General features: G+C 39.7%; 1 protein-coding gene across 1 annotated transcript; it reads left to right on the top strand.

The window, feature by feature from the left end:
• The first annotated feature begins 440 nt into the window (after positions 1-440).
• Positions 441-20,440, top strand: LOC124146618 (carboxylic ester hydrolase LipN-like). The gene is made up of 8 exons (XM_046516977.2): positions 441-733; positions 12,015-12,147; positions 12,884-13,005; positions 13,317-13,417; positions 15,261-15,355; positions 16,655-16,794; positions 18,471-18,557; positions 18,875-20,440. The coding sequence occupies exons 1-8, from the start codon at positions 508-510 to the stop codon at positions 18,949-18,951; spliced, it is 981 nt and encodes a 326-aa protein (XP_046372933.2). The 5' UTR covers positions 441-507; the 3' UTR covers positions 18,952-20,440.
• Positions 20,441-21,352: the final 912 nt, after the last annotated feature.

Below are 21,352 nucleotides of genomic sequence, written 5' to 3'. Positions count from 1 at the left end.
GCTATAGAGTAGTAGCGACGACATCGGTAATATTTTACGAGTGCTTGCATCAATGTCTCCAGACCGAGTCCATATCTGCATTTCCCTTGGTTAAATGTGTGTGGGGAACTATATTTGTTTTGATTATGAGTGCATCATATTAGGTAATTTCTTGGAACTGAATATTTGAAAGCTCGAAATGGATCGAAACTCCTTAAAGATAAGAAAATCAGTACTGCTTTACATTATCAAACTACATTTCTAGTAACTCTGTTAGATGTTTCCATTCATTTAGCATCACTGATTTTATGCCCTAATGAAAATAACACCCGTAGCTTATCAGTTTTATACTCAAACGTCAATACCTTTCACAACACGACATTAATGTTTACCGTAACGAGAAAAAGAACGTTTAAGAGAATACGCGATTTGACCCAGAGTAACCTCTGACCCCTCTGCGCATAATGGGTTCGTCCGAGGTTTCACTTCCGCGGTGTGTATTTTTCGGTAGCGGTGTTATTAAGCAAAATGCCGGAAGGATTGGACGAGTTCGCTACCAAATACAAAGTCCACAGTGAGTCCCTGGCATATCTGGAGATTCAGCAAGCTGGCGGAACCGACATCACAGACGATTCTATCCCACTGGACGACAGGAGAAGGAAAGCAGCTGAGTCGTCATCCAAGTTGATCAACGATGCCGACGAGTTCGCCGGCACTGTGAAGGAGTTCAGGGTTCCTTCAGCCGCCTTGCCAGGTACGTTGGGGGTGAGGGTGGGGGTGGGGGGCCATGTGGAGGCGGCGGGCAAGTGCTCTCACGGAAGTCTCATGCAATCAAAACAATAATATTTTTAGAGATGCGTCGGCCTCATATTGTCAGATGCCTAGCACGTGCTTTGAAACATTGTCACACATAGAATTTTACTATTACTCATGTGTAACCGAAATAGCACACTGAGTGGGTATGGGATTTGTCCAATGTCATTTCAACATCTGGGGTCAGTCTTGAACTAACTGTTTGTGTTCTTTTTCGGATCGCTGTCAGTCGACACGAGAAGAGAAATGCTGACAGACAAGTTGTTCCGATAACGTAGAGACTCGGTGGACGCGTCCATTTATTTTTTGGGTAGCCCTGTGTGGTGGGCGTGGTCACCTGCTCCAGTGCTTCAAGCTGTTCTATTAGACATCATTTGACGAGCTGTACCCACATATAGCTGTGTAAGATTGAAAAGAATTGCAATGTGAAGTGTGCAGTATGTATTACATAAAAAATCTATTCCACTATATCAATCAAACTCCTATTTCACTTCAAAACAGACTGAAAAATCAATTAGAGTAAAGAACTGATCAACCTCAATTGGCGTAGGCCACCTACCGGAACACCGGAAGCGCTCCTTATATCTCCAATCTTATCATCATCATCACCTTCCGTTTTACTGCAGATGGATTAAGTAACTCGGTGAAGTGGTTGAGTGGCTGTTACATAACCTGACAGTGGGGATAATATCAATCACTGGATTGTCTGATCCAGACTTGATTATCTGCAGGCAGTCATCATCGAGCTGGAATATTGCTGAGTTTTTTAACAAATAAACAAGCAAACAAATGAAAAGGGATAGTACTTCAATGAAACCAATGATAGTCAGGCTCTGATCCAAATGATGGCTGGATGCTAGTGAATGTAATAGTTGCCTGTTATATTTCCCATCTCGCGTGATTATTTATGTAATCAATGAACACATCGTCATTGGCATTCAAATATGTTTAATTTTTGTTGGAGAACCTTGAGCAAACTGAACACCCAATCTAAATGAAAGAAGCAGAGGCCCTTGAACCTATCAGATGACAGGTTACTATATAAGGATTTGGGTTCAGTCTTTGCAAAGAAAAACATAACAGAACACAGATATGCCCTCATTACTACACCCTCTTCTGTTTAGATAACTATAAAAGCGCTGCTTAATGGGTTTTTTTCATTCTGAACTCACACATGATATTTGTTTTCAAGACATGGAAATCAGATATGCTTGTCTGAATGGTTCCCTCACTCACCAAGAATTTAGTAACCTTGATGTTGATTGGCCAATTAGAAAGTTCACCTGACGTGACCTCCCATGGATGCATGTGTCCTCAGGTCTTCTCGCAGAGTGGTGTCGTATCGGAGTAAATTATATGAAGTTAATGTGACTCCCTCACCCACCCACTCTCCCTCCATCACCCACCCAACCTCCCTCCCTCACCCAGCCAACCTCCTTCCCTCACCCACCCACTCTCCTTCCCTCACCCAGCCTACCTCCCTTCTTCACTCTCAAACTCCCTTCAAACTATGCTCCATCCATGCCCCTCCATCCACCCTCACTCTCTCTCACCGTCCCCTGAAACCTTCCTCTCACCCTCCAACACCCCTCCATTCACCCTCACTCACACTCAACCATCCATCCACCCTCACTCCCCCACTCACTCACCCTCCACCACCCATCCATCCACCCTCACTCATCCCTGAAACCTTCCTCTCACCCTCCACCACCCCTCCATTCACCCTCACTCACCCTCACCCAACCATCCACCACCCTCACTCACTCATTCACTCTCAACCACTCATACAACCATCCACTCTCCCTCCACCACCCATCCAACAACCAGTTGATAACTTGTATACTTTATAGACCAATAAGGCTATGTACTTGAGTAAAAAGGGTAAACTAACAGACAGTTGGGTTGCCAAAAAATATTCCCAAACTCTAGTTCCCACGGAAATCATATTGCACTTTATTGGACAAACGTTTACACTGGCTCCATGGTGAGAGCGCTGCAGCACCCTTCATCAGTGTTCTGAAATGGCAGAACAGGACAGTGAGGGTCTGTATTGATGTTATTTTGTAAAGAAATTGATTTGATGATCATTAACTAATGCACCGTAGAGATTCCAGGTTCAAGTTGTTATGGTGATGTGAGTGCTTGTGTTCCCATGCCCCTGTGGTGTGTGGTTACCATTGCCAGTTGCCTGATGGTTACTCTGCCAGAGCTCCAGATAAGCTTTTGGTGTTGTGGGTATTTTACCCATGCATTTTAAAATCATTGGGTATCAGTAATTCTATCTGGGTATTCAAATTTCTGTTACCCACTAGTTTTTACACATGTGGGTATTTAAGTTAAATATTTAAAAACACTATTCATCTAGTCCCTGCAAACTGGTGTCGTGTAGGTTCGAGAGCTTTATAGGACTCAAAAATACCACGATACTTCCACAAGAAATTGTGATGGCAAATGATCGTGATGTAACTGTCATCGTGGAGTTTGGCAAGGTTAACGGAATGCCCGTTTATAATTTCAAAATAAGTTGCTGATTTGCTAATCGGATACGCAGGGTTACTTCACAATATTTTGATGATATGCAAAAGTTTATTTTTGTAGCGTATCTGTAATGTTCGGTGCGTATTTGATACGCTTGGATTTCTGCGTTTCTGATGCGTATTTTACGCAGATAGCTTATCTGGAGCTCTGCTCTGCTATCTGAGATCAGGTCTCTGTATGTACTAACGTAATCATTGTAACTAGCACCTGCGACTTATAACAACCCCCTAATATAAAATATAAGCAGTGGATCTCCCCTAAATTAGTGACATTAAAGTGAAAAAGGCTGAGCTCTTGAACCCTGAACTGTCTAATGATCTCTACAGTCTTGTTGAATGTAATTGTGGATAACACTGGTAGGTGCATGATTGTAACATGAACTGGGCAACCCACCATTTAATGGTTCAGGGGTGCGAGGAGCTGGGATTTTTGATAAAAAAAGACAGAATAATTTTTCAGCGACTGCTTCAAAACAAGTTTATTCTTTCTCATTATACATTTTTCACTAAACATCTGACGTGTCCAATAAACTAATCTGTTTTGTTGTAAAACATGAGGACAAATTTAAATTATTAGCTACTAATCATTTGTAATTCTCATCAACACTAATCTGAGGAGCTACTAATCAAGTTATGTTTCATGAACACTAATGTGACAAGCTACTAATCAATTTGTTATTCTCATCAACACTAATCTGAGGAGGTACTAATCAATTTATTTTTCATGAACACAAATGTGACAATCAACTTATCAATTTGTTATTCTCATCAACACTAATCTGAGGAGGTACTAATCAATTTATTTTTCATGAACACAAATGTGACAATCAACTTATCAATTTGTTATTCTCATCAACACTTATCTGACGAGCTACTAATCAATTTATTTTTCATGAACACTAATGTCATTATGTGACCAGGTACTTATCAATTTGTTCTAATTAGGATGCTTCTGTTTTCCAGTACAACATGTACAAAGTACACCAGGAATATTAAACTGGCAGAACAAATGGCACCATGGTGTTAAAAGATGAATTGATCATCACACAATGGGAATGTTTGGAAAATAACACCATTACTTCATGAATATTGAGATTATTCTACCTTCAACAGTGCCTCCCAACATAACCACCTATCTGAAACCCACAGCTTTAATCGTGGATTATAAAACCAGTTGCCATAGCAATGTGTAGAAAAGCTCGCCAACTGAGTAAAGTGTTCTCTGTTGGAGTGGAACATAATATAGAACACACACCACCAATCTCAGCAGGAACAGTCTCGCCTCTTTCCTCTTGATAGACACATGGATGATTCATAATTCATATCTGAAATTGCGTGGTGATGAAAGATTATGAAATATGTTTAAATTACGATCATGAAATATAAATGACACTGAACCATTGAAACGGAGTCAGTGTCGACAGAGTTGAGGGCTAGGAGTGCCTGGTATTGATCTGCAGATTTACGACCGTCTGGCTGGTGTACAGGCAGTGTTGGGTGTTATTACACGGACATAATTACATAGTCTTGGACAGTACAGCTGTGAACTCATTAACCATCCTACTAGATGACCCACTGGTCTCTCCATCAGCTTGTGACCATGTGGGAACCCCATGGCATGAACCTGTCCAGACCAAGATTTTGAGATCTGCTGCTTGATAAAGTCCCCATGAGCGTGCATGGTGCAGGTGATGGGTTATGAATGCACTGAAGTGGTAATAAAGGGGGCAGTATGTGGCGGAAATGAGAGTGTCGTGATTACTTTTCAGTATAATAAAGTCAGGTTGAACTAGGAAATCAGTGCTGGTAATCTATTTATTTCATCTTGGTTATTCTGAGATTTACCCCGTCTATCTATTTTTGAGTTGAATAAGTTTAGGGGTCTAAGGCATGGACATTGTGATGGAATCCATTTGCTGATGTCACGTCACTGCACATGCTCAGAAGCCATAAATCTGTTTGGATGGGGATTTCAATGTTAGACTGATGCATCACATCAGGCTTTCAGTCAAACACATTTGTGGGGCTGTTTGTAACCTACCCCAGTGCAATTCACAGAAAATGTCCCTATCTGGATCTTGTCCCTATCTGGAAGGATCTTGTCCCTAGCTAGAAGGATCTTGTTCCTATCTAGAAGGACCTTGTCCCTATCTGGAAGGTCCTTGTCCCTATTGGGAAGGATCTTATCCCTATCTGGAAGGAACTTGTCCCTATCTGGAAGGATCTTGTCCCTATCTGGAAGGACCTTGTCCCTATCTGGAAGGACCTTGTCCCTATCTTGAAGGACCTTGTCCCTATCTGGAAGGACCTTGTCCCTATCTGCAAGGACCTTGTCCCTATCTTGAAGGACCTTGTCCCTATCTTGAAGGATCTTGTTTTGTAATAAAACTGTCAGATCGGTAATGGTCCAGCTTGACACACTGCACAGCTTGACACAAGGCAGTATCATATACCTACAGACAAACAAATCTGTAGCATAGCCAGTATAGGAAGAACTAAGTTTGCATCCCAAACATCCTGTGTTCCCTTGAAAAATCTACAATCTGGTCAAAATTGACCTGTCTCAGGACTTAGATTACTGCAAACTACATTTATAACGAACACCCTTCTAATGAACAGACAGATATAACAAACTGTTGTTTTTTTGTCTTGTCCATTTGCTCAACGAACTGATTAAAAACATATATTTATGTATATGCTGTACATATTCTTGTAATGAAATACGGTTAATACTCTGGCTAGTCCAAACCAAAAAATAAAGTCATGGGGGAAATTCTGAAAAAACTATGAGACAAACTTCAACAATATTGGTGAAATCTTATCTCAACCCATGTGGTTAAATGAATAAATTATAATATCAATCTTTATTATAAGAAATTTGGCTAAAGGGGGCATTTATACAATACAAGATATTTGTAATGCAGATAACATGCTCTTTGAGAACCTCAAGGATAAGTTTGACATAAAAAGTACAGTTTTAGATACTCTAAACATACCCAAATCTTAGAAGAACACTTTTAGCAATATATATACATGTAGTAGCATTGACAGCCCTTGGAGCCTACACTCTGTACGTATATAAATCCTGTGGAAATTGTTGAAGCTGACAAACAATTCATTATGCTCAACTTATCTCATCAGTAAAATCTCTTTTGGTTTGTTATAAATGGGAGGCATTGTTTGACGGAGAAATCTCTCAGAAGGAAGTGTTTACTTACTCTAGAACATGAACTAAAGATGTAAAGATACCAGACTTTCATTTTAGGTCCGTAAATAAAATAAAAATATCTTGAGGCTTTATTTGCTAAAGACACATGCAAATGGCATGAACCTTTTTGACTGATGGGATTTGCTTAAGTTTAAAAATTGCTATGAATGTTATCAAGTATGTTCACATGAATGAAAATAAACATTGTTCAATTCATCAATTGCTTGTTTGGGACTTCTGTCATAAGGGTTGATTATTTTGGGATAGTTTAACATGAGCAAGCCTTGACCCTAGCTAATTTTCATAGGAGATGTATATTGGGTTTAACGTCGCGTCCAGGATTATTGCACTTATATAGCGACATGCATGTGTGTGTGTGACTGCTTGTGCTAGTCTGGACTGATGCCGATTTATAGTGGTAGCCCACTGAGATACCATACCGCAGTTTAACATGAATACCCCACTCAGACACAGTATATGGACTCCGAGCCGACCAGTCCTTGTTTTAGCCCCTTAATGCTGAGTACCAGACAGGGTAACAACAAGTACCATCTTTTAAAGTCTTTTGGTATGACGAGGCCGGGGATCGAACCCCAGACATTCTGCTCTCCGGGCAAACGCTCTACCACGGAGGCGGTCATTAGTATAAGAAACAGCTTGTGATGAAAGGAGTACATCTTGTTTCACATGTTCAGTGATTGTTGCTGATGATAATGTTGAGTAACCTTCATGTTGTCCAAAGAGATAAGACATGGGGCTGTGTATTGGCAAAACATTGTCTTGAATACATATTGAGCATATTGTGGCTAAAATGTTTGACAGTGGTTGACACTTATAGTACATGCATATTCTTTGCCACTGTTAAAAGGTGGGCAGTGGAGTTCAGGAAGGGAAGATAACCCAAGATCAAAAAGACCTACAACTGCCACCACTGAAGTACTAACAACCCACGTAGTCTGACGATGATTAATTTATAATTTGCACACTCGTATATGCAAGGGGCCACCGTATGGTTCTCAGTAGGAAGTGACAACTTGGAGACGATGGCTTGCGGTATATACAGTTTTGCTTTATACATCTAGATGTATACATACAAAAGACACTATGTGCCAGGTCAGCACATAGTGGTAGTGGTTGTTGTCTAGGTGCCCCGGAGCACCCAGCCTAACCCTAGCTAGGCTAAGGGTAAGACCTTTCTTTCTTTCTTTTCTTCTCTCTGGACCAAGGCTTATATAGCCAAGGTCACCTGACATTTAGTAAGTAATAAATATAAACAGTAATTCATCAGCAGGACGGTCGATGTACACAAAAAGGGGGATTAACAATTAGGATTAGCATCTTATAAATAACAGCAATTAAGTATTTCAAGGCATATAGATGTCATGGCTCCAGGGAAATGAGTCTTTGCAATTAAATGTCTTTCAGACAATGGGTGTCATAAATCAGTCGCTATGACAGTACTGTCGGAAATGCTAGAAAACTGCATTTCGGGCTTCATGAAATAAATACGAGTTATAGGACTATTAAAAGAGCATATATCAAAATAACGTAAATTGCCCTAATCTAGCCAGTCCTAACTGACCTTGTGATTACCCTTAAAATGTACTTCTGCAGGTAAAATGATGATAAACTTAGAAAATATATGTGTTGTCATGCATGTATGAAATGGCCTATAACCTGAGGTAATTACCTAACACCTGTCCCGAGGTGATGACCTTACACCGGCCTGTGCATTCTCCCAGGTGCAAATGTCACCGAGTTGGGGGTGGTCTCAAAATATTGCTGTTATTGTACTTAATTGGCATGCGTTGATGGGGTAGCAATTTAGGATATGTACTGCAGTATATTTGCTTGGAAACATGATGGACTAGTTAAGAGCCATGAAACAGGATGAGTATTGGAAGGTTGCGGTTTTGGAATCCTGAAGTAGTTTCTTGAGGTAGCATTTATCTCCGCTGATGACGTATATGAATCTGTACTTTTGAATGTTGTGTTATGTCATGCTACGAACCTGTTACACTCAGCCAAGATGGGCACAACAGGGTTGTGCTCACAATGTCTGACTGGCGTACGTAAGACAACGTAACCGTGTTGTGACGCCAGCACATATGTCTTGTACTTTACTGGTTTCTTATTCAGCCGAATTTTCTCCATGAGTTGAACTTTCGTTTCATATGGTCTGAAGTCGACAATGTAATATATTCCTGTATAGTCGCCTTAAGACTACTCATTGTTTGGGCGACAGTATCTGATTCCCGGACATTATTAACTGACATGACAATAACACTGGCGTTGTTTAAAATGGGCAATAGCTGAAGTTCCAACCAGTCTATGAACACATCACCTCCTGTAATTTCCTTATGAAAATCACCAGTTTTCTTTTTCACATCCATCAATAAGCCCCATATCATGGGTTGCAGAGTGCAAAACAATGACATGATTACCATAACGTGATGGTCTATGGGTGCTTTTTGTCCATCTGCCGATAGCCACATGTAGTCAGTGGAGGGGATTCATCAAGGTAAATTATCTGGACGCCCTAGATGTGATAGTTATGAATTGTTCGGAGATAATGTGACCACATAAACAGGATGGAATATTTTCCCCTGAAAATGCTCGGTCATCGCCACGCACAGTGTATTGAAATCCCATCTCTTGGAGAGCAATAGTGAGTGCACTCCGGGAAACATTAATTGTATCTTTAATTCCTCCCAAATTCTACTGCAAGTCAGGGTTACCTTCTGCTCATAAAGTTTGTACACTATACGCCCAATCACCCTGTATCAGTGAGTGAGTGAATATGGTTTTACGCCACTTTTAGCAATATTCCAGCAATATCACGGCGGGGGATACCAGAAATGGGCTTCACACATTGTACCCATGTCGGGAATCGAACCCGGGTCTTCGGCGTGACGAAAGAACGCTTTAACCACTAGGCTACCCAACTGCCCCCACCCTGTATCAAAGCTCTCTAATATCCTTTTACTTTCCAGTTTTGTTTTTGAGACCACCCCTATACATGTACCTGTTCTGTTTTCTTATCATACCGTAGACTTGATGGTACAGTGATCCCTTGTTACACTGCTACCTTCGGGGTCCAAACAATTGATGATCGTTATAGATGATCAGCAGTGTAACGAAGGTCGAGTCGTAGGTGGTAGATGACCAACAAAACAGATTACATGCTTTGCCTACCTAACCCGATCTACGTTGCACATTTCAGAGTTTCAAAAAAGATTAGAATAGAAGTTATTTAAAATTCATAATGTAAAAAAAGATTTATTGAGTATAATATGCGCTTTAAAAAACAACAACATCGTATCCCTTCAGGTGAATAAGCAGGTAGAGAGATCTAGATCTATAACAAAATTGAATTGAAAACCTCATAGCTTGGGCAGTTTGGTAATTCAACCTACCTAATTAAATAAATGGTTTCCCTCTAGCTCTCTAAAGTGTAAAGAATTTGTTTACATTTCCCAGTACAGACTCCATATCGTGTACCATGGTTATGGCTATGCAAGTGTAATGTAACATGCATTATGGGAGCAATGTTGACAAAAAAAACGCAATGTCATTTTATCATTTTAGAAGATGCATATCTAGAATTTTCTCCAAATTGTTTTTGTGTGTGGATTAGATGTTTTACATTATTATCATTATAACGGAGTCACATACGCATATTTCTATAGTCTGTTTCAGACTGTCATCATTTTCTAGCATTTCCAACAGTACTTTAAGGAAAATGTCGAATGATATTTTCATGAATGAACGACCACTCACTACACGTCACATAGCTTTTACAGTAGGCATCTCTCATGAAGGAGTTGAGCACATCTGGGGAATAATTTGGCCATTATAAAGGTTTCAACACACTGAATGCCAGAACTTCTGTCTGCAGATCAGAAATGCTCCAGTCTACATCTCGTGAGAAAATTATTTCGTTTTTAAATGTTTGAAACCATGGATGAGTCTTGGGTTCACCACTATAAGCCAGAGACAAAACAACAGCAAAAGCAGTGGAAACACCTAATGTCGCCCCCAAAGAAGAAGGCAAAGTCTGTTCAATCAGCTGGCAAGGTGGCTTCAGTTCTCTGGGGTTCCAAAGCAATCCTACTGGTGGACTACCTTCCAAAAGGTCAGACCATTCATGAGCACTGCTATGCTTATCTGCCTTGGCAGCTGCGAGAATATCCAGGCTAAATGTTGTGGAAAACTCACTAATGGTGTGTTGTTCAACCAGGCCAATACAGATATGCACAAGTTTGTTGTCGCCAGTCAATGTGTGACTGTGGCTTTGAACTCATTGAACATCCTCCGTATTCACCAGATTTCATCAGAAGAGAGAATGTCTGGCAAATATTATGCAAATGATGATGACATCATTTCTGCTGTGGAAGACTTTTGTTGCACCACCAGGAGGAAGCCTTCTACACCTGTGGGATGTAGGCACTACAGCATCGCTGGCAGAAGTGTGTGGACCTCGGATGGGATAGTTAGCAACCAATTCCATCAATGCCGTCCATCTTATTTATAGGGGTGAAACAATACATTGGTGTACTGGTGCATCATGACATTTCATGTGACGATATGATACACAAAACGTTTTTTTCTGTATCGATACAAGATGATACACTTGCTAAAATAGATTACTTACTACACATATAATGACCCCCACCCCAGCATTTTTGTCAGTCAAATATTGCAAAATATGTTGTAATTAGCTTTTAAAAAGTTCACTACTAAAAAGAGCTGCTACGAACATGTCTACAGCTAGCTTTTCCTTTGGAACCTGCTCTGAAATATTTATAGCCAAATCGTTTCCACATGATTCAAAGTAGATATGCATATCGCAATACGTATCGTATCGAGACCTATGTATCACGATAATATCGTATCGTGACCTTGCTGTATCGTTTCACCCCAACTTATTTAGGCTCTGAACTTTGCAGCCATCCCTCATATATGTATACAACAGGAGTGAAATGCCGTCTCACTCCTGCTACCATCTGTCATGTCGTATTTCAATGAAATGATCATCTGGCTCAGTGTCAGCTCAGAGTCTACTGTGCCTCAGTGATGCATTTATGTTAAGCTGCAGTATGGTATCTCAGTGTGTAGGCACTATAAAACTGGCATAAGTCCAGATGAGTACAAGCAGCCTCTCCCCACCCCCGCAACACACCCACCTACACCCACCTACACCCACCTACACCCACCCAACACACACAAACACACACACACACACACACACACACACACACACACACACACACACACACACACACACACACACACACACACACATGCCAGTAACTATATAAGTCGTCTCTGATAGAAATAAATACAAGCTTTTATGTACAATTTACACTAAAAATATTAAACATCCTGTACAGTAAGAATCAGCATATCTATTAACTCAGGCGTTGCCTAATCCCCACAGCAGAATGCAGGTGTACATGTGAGTGTTCCTGTTCCAGATGGGATCCCCATTGATGTGATCAAACCACGAAACTGCAACACCAATCCCATCATCCTGGTGTACTTCAATGGAGGGGGCATGGTGTTCGGGTCAAAGGAGTCGGACAGGCCAATCTGCCAGGTACTGGCTAGGTGAGTGTTTGGGGGGCATGGTGTTTGGGTCAAATGAGTCGGACAGGCCAATCTGCCAGGTACTGGCTAGGTGAGTGTTTGGGGGGCATGGTGTTTGGGTCAAAGGAGTCAGACAGGCCAATCTGCCAGGTGCTGGCTAGGTGAGTGTTTGGGGGGCATGGTGTTCAGGTCAAAGGAGTCGGACAGGCCAATCTGCCAGGTACTGGCAAGGTGAGTGTTTGGGGTGGAGCTATGGCTTTCTCTTTCAGGGGCAGCTGGGTGACAGAAGAGTTAATAAGTTGGTGAGATGGTGAGCCAGTAAATGTTGCTTGAAGCCACATCACCATCTGTTCACTAGGATGGGTAGGTGAGCCAGTGAATGTTGCTTAAATTTTCACCTACCAACCAGAAGATTTTGAATACAATATCTGTAAACCCTACAATTTTTTAATATTATCACAAACCTCTTGTAGGCCTGTTCTCTATTTATTGTGTCTATGATTGCCTAAATACAAAGTTGCCATAAACAGCATCATTACCGTACCTTTATACCATGTACAGTCTATGTATTGGTTAATGTTGATGCTTATGGGTGTGCTGTTGAGCAGGAAAGTAAAGAGGTCACTATCATGACCCCGATTAATCGTAGAAAATATAAGGGCTCCCCAGATTCTAATAAGACTGGGAAAACCTCAAGGGGCCAGGACCACCCTTAATTGTGAACATTTAAGGTTGATTAAATCTCTTGACCTTGCAGAGACATTCCGTGTGTGGTTGTGAACGTGGAATATCGACTGGCCCCAGAAAACAAGTTCCCAGCAGCCTTTGAGGATGGGAAGAATGTTCTGCGATGGGTGATGATGAACAAGGCTCTCATAGGTACTGTCAAACTCTGCAGGTGGATGCTTAACATGTATTAAGGCTGGCCTGATTGATTATTTTTCTTTTACTAATTTTCTTTGTCAGTATTCAAGATACAAGAAGCACTAGTGAATGAGGGAAATGTTGAAAAGGGTTAGGTTTGGTTTGAATTATTAAAGAACTTCCTAATTTTTTTAAAACAAAATTACAAACATAAAGATGTTTAACAAAGCATTTTGATTTGTGGGTTTTTTTGGCACACATTAAGGTGACTCTTTAGGTTGACTCTGAGATTGTCCATCCTTAATAGTACCACGTTTTGCCTCCAGGTGGCACCAATGACAGCAAGATCGGTGTGGTTGGCTGCAGTGCTGGCGGGACAATAGCTGCTACCCTGTGCCATGAAGTGACGAAGGGGATTGCGTTCCAGGTGCGGGTCGATTGCTGGGTTGAATTTGTCCAAGTAACCAATTCTTGTTGTAAGCGGCAAATTAGGTAGATTGGTTGTCAGGCTTGGTGACGTGGTTGATTGTGTGTCATCATTCTCCATTCATATTGTTGCTCATGATATCAATCGCTGGTTTGTTTGATCCAGACTCGATAATATGCACACCACCATTATATAGCTTGACCATGCTCTACATCGATGTGCATGTACTAGTAAGAACTATGTTCTATATCAATGTGCATGTACTAGTAAGGACTATATGTTCTATATCGATGTGCATATACTAGTAAGGACTATATGTTCTATATTGATGTGCATGTACTAGTAAGGACTATGTTCTACATCGATGTGCATGTACTAGTAAGGACTATGTTCTACATCCATGTGCATGTACTAGTAAGGACTATGTTCTACAACAATGTGCATGTACTAGTAAGGACTATATGTTCTATATCGATGTGCATGTCCTAGTAAGGACTATGTTCTACATCAATGTGCATGTACTAGTAAGGACTATATGTTATACATCGATGTGCATGTACTAGTAAGGACTATATGTTCTACATCAATGTGCATGTACTAGTAAGGACTATGTTCTACATCGATGTGCATGTCCTAATAAGGACTATATGTTCTACATTGATGTGCATGTACTAGTAAGGACTATATGTTCTACATCGATATGCATGTACTAGTAAGGGCTATATGTTCTACATCGATGTGCATGTCCTAGTAAGGACTATATGTTCTATATCGATGTGCATGTACTATCAAGGACTATATGTTCTATATCGATATGCATGTACTAGTAAGGACTATATGTTCTATATCGATGTGCATGTACTATCAAGGACTATGTTCTACATCGATGTGCATGTACTAGTACATGTAGTAAGGACTATATGTTCTATATCGATGTGCATGTACTAGTAAGGACTATATGTTCTATATCGATGTGCATGTACTATCAAGGACTATATGTTCTACATCGATGTGCATGTACTAGTAAGGACTATGTTCTACATCGATGTGCTATGCTTGATATCCCTGTAAGGACTATATGTTCTACATCGATGTGCATGTACTAGTAAGGACTATATGTTCTACATCGATGTGCATGTACTAGTAAGGACTATATGTTCTACATCAATGTGCTATGCTTGATATCCCAGTAAGGACTATGCTCTACATCATTGTGCTATGCTTGATATCCCAGTAAGGACTATGCTCTACATCGATGTGCTATGCTTGATATCCCATTAAGGACTATGCTCTACATCGATGTGCTATGCTTGATATCCCAGTAAGGACTATGCTCTACATCAATGTGCTGTGCTTGATATCCCAGTAAGGACTATGCTCTACATTGATGTGCTATGCTTGATATCCCATTAAGGACTATGCTCTACATCAATGTGCTATGCTTGATATCCCAGTAAGGACTATGCTCTACATCGATGTGCTATGCTTGATATCCCAGTAAGGACTATGCTCTACATCGATGTGCTATGCTTGATATCCCAGTAAGGACTATGCTCTACATCGATGTGCTATGCTTGATATCCCAGTAAGGACTATGCTCTACATCGATGTGCTATGCTTGATATCCCAGTAAGGACTATGCTCTACATCAATGTGCTATGCTTGATATCCCAGTAGGACTATGCTCTACATCGATGTGCTATGCTTGATATCCCATTAAGGACTATGCTCTACATCGATGTGCTATGCTTGATATCCCAGTAAGGACTATGCTCTACATCAATGTGCTATGCTTGATATCCCAGTAAGGACTATGCTCTACATCGATGTGTTTCATTGTCAGGTGCTGGTGTACCCGTGGCTCGACCTGAGATGTGAGCAGCCATCTTGTACAGAATTTGAAAATGGCCCAATTTTGACAGTTGACATCCTTAGATGGTCAGTATGATTGCTGCAGACAACATATTGAGTGTTGACCTCTTTTGTATTCTTGCATATTTATACTTTTGTGATGACGTCACGCAATAGTTTCAGTTGATTCTGAACCGGGAATTCACTGACCATTCTGAATGTGCATAAGGCATATTAAGTAGTAAAACTGACACAATTATTTGTCATTATGGAAAATGATATATCAACCATAACGTTTTTATCCATAAGAAAGTGTCACGTATTCAACCATGACATGGTTTAAGTCGGAGACATTACTCGAATGGGATGATTCTGGTAGTAAAAAAAACAGATTCTCATGGTTTCTCCCATGACTTAAATGGCTAATCCATCATTGCTTTTGGAATCCTGAATTCTGATTGGTCCACCAGCAGTACCGAATCTAGACATGTTAGAATTTTCCCAATGACCACATTACCATGAAGAAAACATCTTCATAGAAACACTGCTTTTTTAGACCAGACTGGTAGTCAGTATCAAATACTCATCTTAATTTTTAACATGTTTGATAAATAAGGAGGTGCAGTTCCTCGATTATTTAGAGCAAGTGTGGCAATATTGGTTAGGTGCAGAAGCTGATGAACAACTACTTAGTGTATTGTCAAAGTTGGTAACGTCAACACTTTAGTGAGACTCTAGAATGTATTCTTCATTTCTTTCATGCTACAGTGTTTGGACTTCTTCCTAAGGAAGAGAATTTATGGATGTCAACTTCTTTATTATGAGGAACACAACTTTTTTTATCCCTGTATTCATGCATTCACCCTATGGAATATTTTAGACTCAACTGATGCTGTATCGGTGATCTCTTCCCCTATTATGGAAGTGTCACATTTATGTTGTCATAGTTAATTGTGTTTTCAATTTAGAGGTCTTCAGCTGTACATTTTACAAATTTGAAACTTCACACTTTCATGAAATTTATAGGTGTGTTAAAACCTCCAAATTGAAAACACACTAGGTTTGCTTTCTAATTTAAACAAATAGACATATGCTTAATAAGGCTATTTCAAATGTTAATCAATTTGAATTAATATCTATAGAAAATACAGCTGTTTGAAATCTATCCAGTCTGAAAGCTAGTTATATTAAAAACTTATTGAGCTAAGACCCTTTAGTTTTCAGTTAGTTAAGCATGTATCATTTAATTCATCATTTTGAAACAAAAGATTTGTCATGACATGGAAGTATGACATTTGATTTGGTTTCATCCGGTATTCAAAGTTCTCAGTTTGAGACTGATTTTTCTCCTATATATTAAACAATGGTTCTGTATTTTTGTCTTAGGTCTGTAGACAAATTTGTGAAAACTCCAGAAGAGGTAGAAAACCCACGAGCATCACCACTGCTTCGTGAGAGCTTCACATGTCTCCCACCCACTCTCCTACTTCTAGCAGAGTTCGATCCACTCCGTGACCAGGCATATGGTGAGTCCATTAGCAGGGGTGTCAGGTTGTGTTTCCGACACCAGGGGTCCACTCCCAGTAAGATTAACTTTCTGCCAACTTCAAATATCAAAGAAGGAGCAAGACAGACAATTCACCATCTGTTATTATCTGTTATTGCAGAGCTCATGTTTGAACAACATTTCACAAAGAGCAACTGAGGTGTTAACTTTAGAAATGTAGACAGCCAGCCCTCATATGTGTCTTTTAGTATCACCCTGTAGATTTAGGATGACACTGTGTCCCTAGTAAGACATGGTTGGCGTAAGAGCTGACTGACTGGGGTGGTCAGGTTCTGCCCCACGTGTGATTGTGAAGTCGTTATACTCCAATAGCATGGAAAGTGGTCACTGTATTTACTGCTACCAAGATATGGCTGGATAATAGCCAACTGCAGCATAAACAACATTTACTCACATGTAGAATCAATTATATATGTTGTATGTTCAAATGCGGATTGTTGTTTGTTTGTTTTCTGACAAACACTGTACTCAGCAATATTCCAGCAATATGACGCCAGTCTGTTAATAATCAAGTCTGAACCAGACATTCCAGTGATTGAAATCATGAGCATCGGTCCATGCAGTTGGGATATGATGACATGCAACAACCAAGTCAGTGAGCCTGACCACCCGATCCCGTTAGTCGCCTCTTACAACAAGCAGTCACCTCTTACAGCAAGCATGGGTTGCTGAAGACCTATTCTCTACCCGGATCTTCATGGGTCCTCAAATGTGGATTGTCTGCCTGTGAAATGTGACTCACAAAGCATAAAACAACATTCACTCCTTGGTCTGTTGCATAGTAACTAAATTTGTGCCTGATAAAGTCACCACCACTGTTTCTTTGGTGTAACACAGTGTGCCAGATTTATGTGGGAGGAAACCGAAAGTGATGCATTTACCATTTTTGTTACCTACAATTTAGAAACAAACCTAGAAACAGAACCTGGGTGAATCTTGGAATCAAACCTACAATCATAGATCTCTGGTATGACATCTTCCCGAGGCAAGGAAATTAACTGACAATAAAAGTCCAGTTTCCACCCTTGCCGATCTAGGCTGTAATTCCTGGGCTTGACTGTAGCGCCACCAGTGGTTACTACGAGTTATGTCCCTTCTAAGCCTCTCATATGGACCAATCAAATTCCACCTCTCGTATCACTTGCATTTGTTTCAAACAAAATGGTGCCGACCAGTCAAAACGATCTGATCGATAACCAAGATCTATATCGTGATAAAACGGGTCTTACATAGCGAAGTGCATCAAATCACGTGAGCACCTTGATTAAAAACATGAAAAGACTTGGAAAATATCTGTTGACAACGAGTTGGTGGTGCACATGCTTTTCAAATCCTGCAATCGACAGAAATCTCCACGACATATACAAACCGGATTTCAATTTCGGTGCGCGATTTTGATTTGACTATCCATAGACTCATTAGCCCAGCCAAAATGTAACTCCATAATACCAGCCTAGTTCGGCAAGGGTGGAAACCGTACTTTTATAGTCAGTTAACTCACTTGCCTCGTGAAGATGTGGTATGACAAAGGGATGCAACTCTGCACAGCCAATTGGGGCAACAGTGCCACCCACCCCTGCCCCTGCCTTGACCTGAATACCTTTTCTGGCCTCACATACCCTTGTTTGGTTTCAGATTACAAGCGCAAAATCAAGGAAGCTGGAATTGATGCAGAGAGTCTGATGATTAAAGGATCTCTCCATGGGTTCTTCTCTAAGCCTGGTATGTCTTATTCAGATAACTGCTGTGTCTACTTTGTGATTGGTCAATATTGGTCACATGAAACCACATAACAGATATTAGAAATATGCAAGCTCACTGCACTTTGTGCAACCACAATGATAAGCATGAAAATACAAAGGCAACTCTCAGTAGTGAGCCTTTTATATTTGTATTATTCATGATATGATCTACATAAAATGATTTTGCCCATTTTTGTAATCCTATGATTCTGATTTTATAACATTTAGAATTTGTTTTAAATTGTGCAAGTAGCAAAATAATTACATTGTTACAGGAACTGTTTTTCTTTTGTGCAGGACACTTCAAAGATCTGGGACTAAAAGCCAGGGAAAAGATGTTTGCATTTATTAAAAAAAGAGTAGCATCGTCATGATTGCTTTGAAGATTACCATAGAAATGATGTTTGCTCACAGCCCAACCAGGATTTAGCAAACACTGCATTCAAAATTGAAGTTTTTGCACAGTAGTAGCAGCAAAGTAGAACACCAGCATAAACAATCCATCCATTTTATGTAGGTGAAAGAAGTGGTGCAGAAGACTGTATCTAAGCTGGGATTTTTTTAGAGGATATCTTCTTTACAACTTACAATTAATGTAGAGTGCTGATTTGGATGTCCATATGAGGACTATTTCAATATTTTTTTGCATTCCTACAATATAAAATATTAATTAGTTTTCTTTAGTCTGACTGGAACTTACGTAAGTAAAATATATGGAATAAAAAAATTAAAAATATCTAGTATCTAATCTTATTTAATAATAAGTAAGAAGTATATTATCACAATTTTGTTCCTCAGAATTTATTCAATGGGGGTGTGGATTTGGATATAATCTGACTGGATGCTGGTTTTGTGTTTTTAAATGGCAACATGAATTGTTTTGGAAGACAGAAAGATTTTGATAGTCCTTTTTGTAGACGTAAATATCTTATATTTAATGAGTCACATTTTGGAAGAATATTATACGGTTATTAACACAAGGCCAGTTCTTGATAGAGAGAATGCTTTACACTGAGTCTATCGAAGGCTTACACGATGCTACTATGATGACAATGCGTACATGTATTTGTTTTGTATGGAGGACTGATGGAATACACATAGGTATATTGGAACAAAGCTGACGAAAAAGAGTTGTGTCTACATTTATAAATGTTCCCTTCCACTTCTTTTTATAGCCTTTGTTCATTTCTTTCGCATTTTTTAACAGTTAACTTTTAAACATCCAATTTGTAGGCAAACTTGATTCTGTATATGAAGATTTTTAGATGAAGCTAAGGCTAAAAAAAATAATAGTCTTGGTTCTCAGGCACCGCCCGCATCATCATAAAGTCTGGCGTACGTTTCGTTTTCACTTCCATTTAAAAAAAATAAAATCCTAAATAAAAGCATGTAGTTTCTTCCCTTTACCTGTACACTGCTTTACTGCGCATCTCGTATTATGGTCATGGCAGCAATAAGAGTTTATGTGCTTGTTAATGTAAGGAAGCCCATTCCCAGGTTGATGGTACACAACTGTTTATTTGGTTACATACTAGTTTGAACAAACAAGAAACAAAAAAACACCGCCCACACTATATTTTCAAAAGTCATTGCCTGAGAACCAGTTCTTTTATTTTGACCCTAAGTAGACCAAATAAGGAAACAGTTAAAGGAAATTAAGTACTTTGAAAAGCCTGTAGGAGAAAGCAAATGTAGATTGAAAGTTTGAGGTTTACTTTAAGAATATACTTCTGTATTTAGGCATATTATGATGTCAATCTCATTAAACCAGACCTTAGTTCTCGCTACCACTAAACAAAGATCTGAAGACATCCCATTAGGGGTCACGTCAGAACGACCTTTCATCCGACCAATCAGTGCATCGCTTACCAGATTATGAAAGTGACAGTCGGAATGTGATTTCTAATCATGCAATCTCGAAAACTTTAACATGGGGTATTCCGAACGATAGTTACGGGTTTAACGACTGAATCTTTACAATCTAGACCATCTATTAGCCATTCCAGAATGTCTTTTTGTTCAGGTTTCAAATTTGTAATCGAGAATTTGTCAAAATATGTTTCGAAGTGGTGTCGCGAATTTGAAATTTGTGCCGTAAAGCACGAGAAAACTGCCTTCTGATTCGTCATTCCATTGGTCGGTCAAAGTTCGCGCAAGGTCGGTCTGACGTGACCCGTAATGGGATGTCCTCAGATCTTTGTTTAGCGGTAGCGAGAACTAAGATCTGGTTTTAATGAGATTGATTATGATGTATCACTTATGTTTTGTTCCACGTTTTGATGGGTTTCTTTAATTACTTTTGGGGGTTTCAAAGTACAGGATTCTTTGACTGAATAACTCTTTTAGTCTTTGATTACTTTTCTTTAATATCATTACACTATTACTATCAGTATTTATGTGTATGCAAACTTAGTCCAAGAAGGCAATAGGCTACTTAACTTATTACAGAGTTACACCCCTTGATATTGTTTTCAACTCTTATAACCATGATAACCAGCTGAGTGTAATGTTTATCAATTACATATGTTTGTATATTTAAGCAGCTTAGTCAAACTTTATGACTGATAATTTGAGAATTTATAATCAGCTGATACACCTAACAGGTGAATGTCCAGTCGTTGACGGATAGTTTAAGCTGTATAAGCTTGGAACATTCAGTGCTGTAGCCAGCCGGGGGGCAGGGAGGGATTTTTTAAAGAAAACATTTTTCCTTGTGAAAGTTAACTTGAATAAGAAATGAATAATCTTATTTGCCCCCCAGTCAAAAAATGTTAA

This window comes from Haliotis rufescens, unplaced genomic scaffold (genome assembly GCF_023055435.1).
Source record: "Haliotis rufescens isolate VD_foot unplaced genomic scaffold, xgHalRufe1.0.p SCAF_3, whole genome shotgun sequence".
In the NCBI taxonomy this organism is placed as follows: domain Eukaryota; kingdom Metazoa; phylum Mollusca; class Gastropoda; order Lepetellida; family Haliotidae; genus Haliotis; species Haliotis rufescens.
Note: the sequence above shows the minus strand (reverse complement) of the source record. Positions and strands in the feature narration are given on the sequence as shown.

Excerpts from the sequence above, each read along its gene's own strand:
- LOC124146618 (XM_046516977.2), top strand. The coding sequence starts at position 508 with ATGCCGGAAGGATTGGACGAGTTCGCTACCAAATACAAAGTCCACAGT. Across the intron at positions 13,006-13,316 it reads GATGAACAAGGCTCTCATAG|GTGGCACCAATGACAGCAAG; the intron begins GTACTGTCAAAC and ends TTTTGCCTCCAG. Across the intron at positions 13,418-15,260 it reads CGAAGGGGATTGCGTTCCAG|GTGCTGGTGTACCCGTGGCT; the intron begins GTGCGGGTCGAT and ends TTTCATTGTCAG.